This window comes from Myxocyprinus asiaticus, chromosome 37, assembly GCF_019703515.2.
Source record: "Myxocyprinus asiaticus isolate MX2 ecotype Aquarium Trade chromosome 37, UBuf_Myxa_2, whole genome shotgun sequence".
Taxonomy (NCBI): domain Eukaryota; kingdom Metazoa; phylum Chordata; class Actinopteri; order Cypriniformes; family Catostomidae; genus Myxocyprinus; species Myxocyprinus asiaticus.
In genome coordinates this window covers 8,287,177-8,298,294 of record NC_059380.1, presented here as the reverse complement: position 1 = coordinate 8,298,294, position 11,118 = coordinate 8,287,177, and the positions used below count along the sequence as shown (strand labels likewise).

General features: G+C 37.3%; 1 protein-coding gene across 1 annotated transcript; it reads left to right on the top strand.

Annotated features, from left to right (window-relative positions):
* The first annotated feature begins 713 nt into the window (after positions 1 to 713).
* On the top strand, positions 714 to 8,681 carry LOC127428222 (protein shisa-4-like). The gene is made up of 5 exons (XM_051676421.1): positions 714 to 1,216; positions 4,446 to 4,623; positions 4,739 to 4,875; positions 5,184 to 5,372; positions 7,267 to 8,681. Exons 1-5 carry the CDS (start codon positions 1,159 to 1,161, stop codon positions 7,305 to 7,307), a joined length of 603 nt encoding a protein of 200 aa, XP_051532381.1. The 5' UTR covers positions 714 to 1,158; the 3' UTR covers positions 7,308 to 8,681.
* Positions 8,682 to 11,118: the final 2,437 nt, after the last annotated feature.

Sequence of the window (11,118 nt, the reverse complement as noted above, 5' to 3'; positions counted from 1 at the left end):
GGGATGACATGAGGGTGAGTAAATGAGAAAATCTTCATTTTGGGGTGAACTATCCTTTTAAATATTTTCCAGATAATATTTTAATAATTTCTCATGATTTGAGTATAATGACAATATAAAAGCTAATAATTGAATTTTTCACAAAGCATGTTGTCTTATCACACTTGCAATTTTTCTCACACATACATTTCTTTATATGTGAAATAGACAGCAGCCTTTTTTATTTTAGGAAGAGGGTCCCTTGCAAAAGGATCAGTATATTTGGGGGGGGGGGGTCCTTGGATTCCAAACATGTGAAAACCCCTGTACTAGAGGACAACACCAACATTATAATCCAAGTGGTTAGGATTACAGAATTGAACTGACTATGAATACACAATAAACATTACAAACAACAGCAAAGGTGATAAAATTGTGTAGTTTGTTAAAGAAAAGTTCATATATCCAGAGTTACCACCGCAAAACATTTGGTTAAAAGCTGACCAACACTGAATTAGAATAGTCATTATAAATGTATTTATTTATTTTAGAAATGACCAAAACTGAAATGGGATTAGGGTGAAATGGCAAAGATGGGGAACATTCAGTAAAACAGGGCAAAGAGCATGGAAACCCAAAATGTAACTATCACAACATTTAGACACATTTCTAGATTAGGAGGTAATCACATTCGCTGTACGTAATCTAAACATGCTCTTTACATAAATGATATTGTTCAGGCTCTATAAAATGTGAATGGATGTATTGATATGAGAGGCACTGCCACAAGCTCAATCTTTCTGATGGAATTTCTCTCGAAAGCATCTGCTTGATTTATACTTCCATTCAGTTACAGCAGGGATAGCAAACCTTCAGTTTCCCTGCCTAATTTAGCATATGAAGCGGACGCTTATGTTAGGGAAATGAAATTAGGCTAATTTATTTTACTCCATGAGGAGGGTAGTACTGAATATTTGGCGTCCGAGCTCATGCGACCTCCCGGCGTGCAGCGTCACGAGCGATGTGTTTATTCGACACGGATGGCGTGTTGATCATGAAGCCGCTTGATTACTGTGCTCTGCGAGACGTGGCAGATCTGATCATTTAAAGTTATATTTTAAGACCATGCAAATGTAACCGTTTTTCGTCTGACATAACGGATAGTGTTCTGGAAGCAGGATGTCCCTCTACGCCGTGATTATTCCGGTCCTATATGTTGTTTTCTCGGCTTGGCAGGGTAAGACGATATTGCTCTAGTTTCACGATAGGCCTTGTTAGGAGGCATGAGAAATAATGCACACGAGAAAGGGATTCGCTCATTTTATTGCCGTATGTCTATAATATTGTATTAGTATGAGTGCAAACATTTGCCTACAATGTTTTATTTTGCATATGTGCCTGTTTATAAGTACTGTCATTAACAGGAATATTTCTGCAATAATAACAGCATTTGAGGCATCATTTTGATTACCTTGCTCCTTAAAAAAGGCAGAAAAATCAGTGAGACACTTACAATGGAAGCGAATGGGGCCAATCCGTAAACGTGATAAATCACTGACTGTTTTAAAAGTATAGCCGCACGACGTAAACAATATGTGTTAACATGATTTTAGTGTGATAAAATCACTTACTAACAATGCCTGTATGAGGTTATCCAAATTTACAATTTCGTTGCATGAAGACATAACGTCGTTAAACATTAAACGGCCGTAAAAACGACGATTTAAAACCTATAGCTCAAATAATACACAAGTTTTAACAGAATCATTAATGTAAGTGATTTTATAAAATTAGGAGCTTCACATTTCTGCCTTTTAAACGCTCAAAAAATTGGCCCCATTCACTTCCATTGCAAGTACCTCACTGAAACCTCGATTTATTTATTTAATTATTTATTTGAAGAAGGGGCAGGTCGAAATTATTATTATTTGTAATCAAGATTATGCTACAAGTGCTGTCAGCTGCTGAACCTGGAATATTCCTTTAATGTCTCTCTAATGTAATTTATATACGCTGTGGCTACAACCCTTAGATTTTAGCAACAGCTCTCAAACCTCTCAGAAGTTCACATAAGGCTGCATTTGTTGTCTTCTGCATTCTGTGTAGGTTCAGGTAGGTCATTCACTGCAGAACCAGTAACTGAAATCTCATCCAAGAATTGAGACCTTGAAGCAGGTGGTTAACTGACCTACATTTGAACTATTAAAGATATAAGCAAAGGTGCCATTTATTCTGAACTGAATTTTGAGATGTTTTATAATATTATTCTCAATTAAGGTAAGAAATTTCTTGGCTTTCTTAGAGGCACTTGAGTACAGTATTTATGTGGTAAAGTCAGTGTTTAGTGTTCATTCTCAACTTACACAGACTTGTGCATTCATTCTACCTCCTGTCTATTTTATGTGTGTTTAGTAGAGCCTATTCATATTTTAAATAATATATATTTATCAGTTTATTGTGTACTAACAAATTATGTTTTTATTTATTACTAATTATATGTCATGTCAAGTCCCTCAATTTTGCAACTTTATTGAACCTGGAAAAGTTACATAAAAGTTAAGGTACTTACAAAAGAAGTTTTGAAAACAGCTTTTAACAAATTCTATTCACAACAGTTTTTGCCTGTTCAAAAAGTTTCTGTGAGGTCTTCAGCAGGACATACAGTGCTGTGAAAAATGATTTGCCCCCATCCTGATTTATTGTTTTGTGTATATCTCATAATAAATTATTTCACAAATTCAAACAAAATCTAACATTAAACAAAGGCAATCTGAGTAAACACAAAATACAGTTTTTAAAAAATAATGTTATTTATTGAAGTAAAAAAGTTATCCAATACCAACTGGGCCTGTGTGAAAAAGTATTTGCCCCCTTAGTTACTAAATCTATGAAACTGCATTCATAATGGGGTTCAGCTAGACTAGACACACCCAGGCCTGATTACTGCCTGCCCTGTTCAATCAAATCAACACCTAAATAGAACTTTCTCAGCGGCATGAAGCTGGCTAAAAGGTCTCACCCAGTTGCACACTATGCCAAGGTTGAAAGAAATTCCAGAAATGACGACGATGAAAAACGTGATTGAAATACATCGGTCTGGGAAGGATTATAAAGCTATTTCAAAGGCTCTGGGACTCCAAAGGACCACAGTGAGAGCCATTATATCCAAATGGAGAACACTTGGCACAGTAGTGAACCTTCCCAGAAGTGGCCAACCTTCCAAAATTCCTCCAAGAGCACAGCAACGAATCATCCAGGAAGCCACAAAAAAGCCAAGAACGACATCCAAGGAACTGCAGGACTCTCGCATCAATAAATGTCACTGTTCATGTCTCCACTCTCAGAAAGACACACCAAAAATGCCATCCATGGAAGAGTGGTGAGGCGAAAACCACTGCTAACCCAGAAGATTTTGCCAAAACACACCTTGATGATCCTCAAACCTTTTGGGAGAATGTTCTGTGGACTGATGTGTCGAAAGAGGAACTGTTTGGAAGACAGGGCTGCCGTTACATCTGGCGTAAATCAAACACAGAATTCCACAAAAAGATCATCGTACCTACGGTCAAGCATGGTGGTGGTAGTGTGATGGTGTGGGGATGCTTTGCTGCTTCAGGGTCAGGGAGACTTGCAATAATTGAGGGAAACATGAATTCTGCTCTCTACCTGAAAATCCTGAAGGAGAATGTCCGGTCATCAGTCCGTGAAGCTCAAGCGCAACTGGATTATGCAGCAAGACAATGATCTAAAGCATAGGAGTAAGTCCACCTCTGAATGGCTCAAAAGAAGCTAAATTAAAGTTTTGGAGTGGCCTAGTCAAAGTCCTGTCTTGAACTCAATTGAGATGCTGTGGCAGGACCTTAAACGGGCAGTTCATGATCAAACCCTCCAATGTGGCTGAACTAAAGCAGTTCTGCACAGAAGAGTGGGCCAAAATTCCAGCACAGCGTTGTGAAAGACTGATCGCCAGTTATCGGAAACGTTTGGTTGCAGTTGTTGCTGCTAAAGGTGGCACAACCAGTTATTAAGTTTAAGGGGGCAGTTCGTTTTTCACATGGGCAAAATAGGTGTTCGGTAACTTTTACTTCAATAAAAATTATTGTTTTTTTTTTAATATTTGAAAACTATTTTGTGTTTACTCAGGATGCCTTTGTTTTATGTTATTTCGTTTGAAGATCTAAAACAATGTAGTATGAAAAATACAAAAAAATAGAAGAAATCAGGAATGGGCAAGTAATTTTTCACATTACTGTAGTGGCAGAATTGGTTCTTTTGAGGGTTCACATATATTTTATTATGAGCCAGAAAAACACCTATTTAAATGTTAACTTCTATGTTTCCTTCAGCATCATTTTGTAGGATTCGTCTACACTTTTAGAGTCTTTTTTTTTTTTCCTAATAGATATATTTTTTTTAAAAAGTACAAGTAAAAAACGCATTAGTGTTTATTTTTCTTTTGTATTCAGCGAGTGCAAATGAGGACTGCTTATGGTATGTGGACAAAAATGGCACCTGGCACAATGGTTTTGACTGCCCACTCATAACCTTCTGCTGTGGGAACTGTCATCGCCGGTACTGCTGCCTGGATGGCTTTAAGATGATCACCGAGGCAGGACAGAAACGCTGCATGCTGTTCCATCTAAGGTACATATGATTACACACCACCTTGTCATAAAGATTTTTCAATAAGTGAACCTCTTCATTATGAAGGAATTTCAGATTGTTCAAAACCAGTGGGTTCCTGCCCTACCTCTTTCAGCCCCTCCACTATAGCTGGCATTGCTTCATCCATCTTCCTCTTCGTGGCTGCTATAGCAACCATGGTCTGTTGCTTCATGTGTTCCTGTTGTTACCTGTACCAGCGCCACCAGCAACGCGGTAGAACTCCTTATGAAGGTAAACAAACAAGCAGTATTTTTCCTCCCAGTTCATCCTGCATTTACTGAATGTGGCATTTACTACATTTGGTTAAATATGTTTACAAATACATTTGAATGAATTAAATATACAAATAAATGTATTACTATTGCATTGTTTAACATACAGCTTCTTATTGGGATTCACTGACTATTCTTGAGAGAAATAAAATGCCATGGTTAGTTTTTCAAAATACTTGCCTATAAAAGATGCATGCATGAACAACACTACATCTATGATGGGAAAAGATGAAAAAAAAAAAAAAAAAACACAAATCTCAATTTCAGCCCAACACATTCCAATGGCCAGCTATCCGGTAGAGCCCATGTATGATGCTTATGGGAAGCCCATAGGATACCCTGAGTACCCTGGATATCCATTGGTGCCGCAGTATCCTGGTGTCCCTCACCAATATCCTATGATACCCCAGGGTCCTTATCCTCCTCATCCACCTGATGCAGGATACAGTCAAGCAGGTAGACAAATGGCCTCTGAGATCACATAGTATAAGTGACACAAAATCCTTCCAATTTGCATATAATGACAGAGGGAATCTTAACACTGCTTAAAGGAATAGTTCACCTAAAAATGAAAATACTGTCATAATTAACTCACCCTTGTTCTTTCAAACCTGTATGGTTTTTTTTTATGTGGAACACAAAAAGAAAAAAAGATTGATTGAATATCACTGTCCCTTTTCTTGATATAATTGCATTTGTTAGTGAAAAAGCACTCAAAAGGATCATAAAAGTAGTCTATACGACTTGGTGTGTCATATTCCAAGTCTTCTGAAAGTATACGATAGATTTTGGTCAGAAACAACCTGAAATTTAAGTCATTTATCATTGTCATTTATGTGAACTATTCATTTTTACCTGTTAACTGTCATTTACTGCACTATTTTACAATCTAATCCTATTATAATCTTGACAAACTATATATCGTTGGAAAGATCTGAGTCTCAAGTTTCCATATTTGTGCCACTGTTTTGTGATAGATATGATATAGCAACAGAAATTTATTAATTTGTGACATGATTATGCATAAAAAAAAGAATCTTTATTTTGTGACCTTTATTAGGAATCGTAAATGCACAAACTTACAATCATGCAAACTTCAATTGTCATGCTAAGTGTTCATGACATAGCATCCACTCTAGATTTTGTCCAAAAATATTGAAATATAATGTAATAACTGTCACTGTTAACACTACTTGAAAAGAAATACATACATTTTCCCAAGAGTAAGGTTAAATAAAGAGTGGATGAGTCCGTTAAGTTGAACACAACTGGAAAATAATTCTAAAATATACTGTACTTAACTAGTGAAAAAGGTGTTTTTTTATACCTAAGAATGAACTCAAAGTAAATTACGGCAATTGTCAGCAACCTTTTTATCACATTGTTCTTGTTAATTACTTTATGAACAGTCTCCTCACCTCAATTAGGCTACTGCTTGCAGTAACATTTTCTCATTTGCAAAGTATTATTTAAAGCGCAAAAACCAACAAAAAAGCAGAAAGTGTGAGATGCATATAGACATGACCTACAAAATGGAAAGCCATTTTTTTTTTTTTTTTTTTTTTTTTTTTTTGGGTCATATTCAAATGAGTTGGGAATGTTTTGTGGTTTAGGGGAGAGTGGGGTAAGATTAGCCTGTGGGTAAGTTGACCCACCCCGTGTATCTAGGCAACTGTACATATTTTTAGTCACGTGACTTTGTAATCCGGAAGTATCCATCATTTCTATCTGGCAGTGAAGAGGTGAAGCACATGGGACCTAGTGGATGTTTGTTGGCTTGTGTCACAGGCTTCATTTTTATAATATCAAGTGATAGCAGACACCTTGAAATAAGGTAGATCTATTCATTTCACCTCTGTCTAATTTTTCCTAGTATAAGAGACAACAAATCAGCTCATCTTACCCCACTCTCCCCAACTTATCGCTGTTGTCCAAATTGGCGGAAACTGGTCTCCGTGTCGCCTTCAATGCAGTTTCTTCCCACTTTTGACTTCCCGTACAACTTGTAACTAAGACTGCATGACCAGGAGGAACGATTGCTGCACACAGAAATAAAGGACTTTTAATATATCTTTCTAAAATTAAATATGAAGTTACAGTATAATAAAAATATGCTAAAGTAAATAAACTCAGTATTCTTCTCTAGGCATGTCCATGACTACCCTTCCGCAAGACAATGTTGATATGCTTACCAAAGGTTGCCAACCCCCAAGTTACAGTTTGAAAACACAGTGAGAAAATAACGGCAGGGATTAATGAAAGCATTGTTCAAAGGCGTTATTTCTTGTACAATAGTGGTTTGTTGTGGTTATTACAGACCGCTCCTTGAGCTTTTTTGTTGTGTTTTCAGCTCCTCCGCCATACTCCCCTCCCCAGTATCCAGGGCACTGAGAGAGAGCTGGAGTCCCTCAACAGGAGAGGGTAATGCATACAATGGGCGGAGAAGTCGGCCCATGCTGGTTCGAAATCCCTTGTATGAGAAGCACTTTTGAAATGTGTTTATTTATTTCTCAATTAATTTGTGGAGTGCAGCATGAACTGACCTTGGATCGCCTTGCGTTGGAGCGTTTCCTTGTTTGATGTACAGCTTTCACGTGTCACTAATCAGTAACACTCCTCCCGCTTAAGCAACTCACAGACTCAAAAGACATTAAAAGAAACTGACTGGGGTTGCATTGTTTTATGTGCCATTCTGTCAAACTCTGAAATGGACAGTTAAATTTGACTTTTCTGCTGACAAACTCCGAAGAGACCGGTTGACAGTTTTGATTCATCCAGGATGTTTTTTGTTGTTCAACCAAATATGAAGAGGCCTGTGTCAATTGCACTTTATTCTGCAATAGACATGCTTATGTGTACAGTATTTATTTGACTTCTAATTCAGGCATGTCATGTGCATCATTAATATCAAATCTTGCTGTACACCGTTAACATGCAGTATGTAAATAAGAGATACTAATATAAAGATATTAAGGAAGAACTTAATTTTTCATCCCATCTTCACAACCAACCAAAACTTTGTTGTTGCAAGTTTGTATTCTTTCTGTGCCATTTGCTATTTTATTTGCATTCTCGGGAAAAAACATGCAGACTTCTTGTGTGATCATGTTTGTCAGTTGAGGTTCATTTTGTTTATAGATCTAGCTTGAGGTTTGAGATGTAATGTTAACGCCACGTAGATTTGCATGTCTTTATTTGTATGGTATGCTACCTAGACCAGCTGTTAAGGACATCCCAGTAACATTTTCATTCCTTGAGCTGTATGTACACTTATGTTTAAATCTTTTCGATCTATACATTTTCACATTCATTTATTTTTGTCACATCCTCAGTGAAAAAAGTTCATCGAAATTATTAACGGGTTCTTAAAATGACAAAATAATTTTTCAGATGCATTTGAGATGTGATAGACTTGTTTTGATTTGAAATTCTTTCTGCTACCACCTCATCTCACATGTGAAATATTAGTTGTGATGGCTTGTCCACTGTTTAAATAACTTTCTTATAAGTTATTTAAGTTAATGTATGGTTAACAGTGTTTTGTGATATGCAGCAGATGCTAATTTATTCGTCAATTAGGAATGTGAAGTACAAACAAGTTTACAGTACATGTTATTTTACAATGTGGAATAACAGGTACTGTAAACTTTGAGTAAAGACAAACAATACTAATGTTTGAACTTGCACTAATCATCCTAACTGAAAAGAATGGAAATTAAAGTATTGCATAATTCTCTTTTTACAATAAAAACAAAATTGACTTTGGATGCCGTCTCTATTTTTGCTGTACCTGAAATCAGGCCTTTTATCAATGACTAAAAGGGATAGTTCACCCAAAAATTCTCTTATTTACTCACCCTCATGCAATCCCAGATGTGTATGCAGAATTTCTTCTGCAAAACACAAAGATTTTTAGAGGAAGATCTTGGCTCTGTAGGTCCAAACAATGCAAGTGTATGATGACCAAATCTTTGAAGCTCAAAGGGATCATAAAAGTCCTGTGGTTTAATCCATGTCTTTTGAAGCGATCTAATCTAATCTAGTAAGGACAGACCAAAATGTAACTCCTTTTTCACTGTACATCTTGCCATTGCAGTCTCTAGGCACGATCACGATTTCAAGCTTGACTACATTTCTAAGTGATTGACGCATGCACAAAGTGATCGATGGCACTAGGAAGTGTAATCAAGCTTAAAGGGTCATGTCATGAGGAATCAGATTTTCCTTTATTTTGACATATAAGAGGTCTTTCTACTATAAAAACCTACTGTAAATTTCAGAACTCAAAACTTAATCCCCAATGCAATAAAAGCATTTAATGAAACCAAGCTGCCAAAACACCTCGTTCTCTACTTCCGCGACTTCCCTACGTCACTAGGGCTACTCAATTCATGAATTCCTCTACAGCAACAACATCAACACCTACTTTACATCATCGCACCCTTGGCCCCACCCACTGGCCCTGGGGCTCAGTTCGTAAATGCACAGAGAGAGAATTATTTTTGTATATAAACATGGACTACACAGACGTCTTTGACTGTTGTCATGTATCTGGCGTCGCTTTTAAAAGATGCGTGTCAAATTACAACTCCGTTTTAAGCCATTTGGTTACATTCAGCTGCTGCCAATTGTTTTTGTGTGCACAAACTGCTCAACATACTGTTTTTTCGCCCATCTGTGCTATTTTTAATTGTTGGAGTATTTTAACATTGTGGACGTCTTTAACCATTTTGCTGCGTTTCTGGTGATGTGCACCTCAGTCCATGATGATACTGGAAACTGGATGAGTGCGTCTTCGTTGTGCTTTGGACTATCAATGTGCTTCATGTGAATGTGTCTTCAGCATATTTCAGTGTGGATTGCTTGTGAACTTGTCATAAAACGATTCAAGCTTTGCAAAAGAATTGACATTGAAGGTTAAGGCAGTTAAAAACACTATTGGACCCGATCAAAAACCTAAGTAAACCGTTCCATTCCTGAATATTTCAAATGTCATGACTGTTTGATAGTTTATGGTGCTGAAACATTGTCTACATCGGGCACGTCCATTGACGTGATGCAACGGCTTGAGGCTGTCTACACCGGACACGTCGACACGAACTTTCTAAACCATTTATTTGTGTTGTTGGCAATAGTAGCGCCAGCACAAAATAGAATGGGAGATCTGTTTACCGCAACGGACGCTTCCATGGTAGAAAGTATCATTGATTATAATGGGTTCTACTGCTTTTGACGCGATGTGACTCTCGCGTCCAGTTGTGCTTGAGATGAACAGTTTAATATATTCGGATGCAATGTGTTGGATGTGCATTATGTGTAAACCCTGAAATGTAGTTTTATAATACTGTGGGGTTGTTCATACTCTTCCGATTGAATTTGAAATATGGCTCTATTTTAGGGACAGCACGATGTTAGCCTATCAGAGCAGTGGGCATTTACATTGATGTTTAAAGGAGGAGCTGAGGCCAAAACCGAGCATTTAGACAGAGAGCAAAAAAAACAGAATGGAAAATGATCATATATTACTAAATTATAATAATAATAATAATGTTTCTTTTATAAAGCACCTTAAAGCACCTCTCTTGAACCCAAGGTCACTTTACATGAGAGCAAATACATGAAATACAGCAAATGGACAGATAACACACATTAAAATAAATAAATAAATCCCTAACAAGGAGCTGAGAGATGTCACTGAGTGAAGAGATGAGTTTTTAGATGTAATTTAGAGGAGGAGAAGGTGGTGAGTTCCCGAAGGGGTTGTGGGAGAGCATTACAAATCCGAGGAGCAACAGTCATAAATGACCTGCCTCCCATTGAAGACAACCTGAACTTCAGGACAAACAGGAAATTTGCACCAGCAGACCATAGAGTGCGAGTGGGAATATAAGGGCGAAGCAACTCACTGATGTACTGAGAAGCAAATGTGTGAAGAGCCTTGAAAGTTATCAACAATATCTTATATTGAATGCGATATGTAATTGGTAGCCAATGGAGCTGTTGCAGAATGGGAGAGATGTGTGCTGACTTTTTACTAGAAGTAAGAAATCTAGCTGCAGAATTTTGGATGTATTGTAGGTGATTTAGGGTCTTAGTAGGTAAACCATAGAAGAGTGAGTTACAATAATCCAAGCTAGAGGAGATGAACGCATGGACTAGTGTTTCTGTATCGTTCATATTGATTACTGGTCGGAGACGGGCA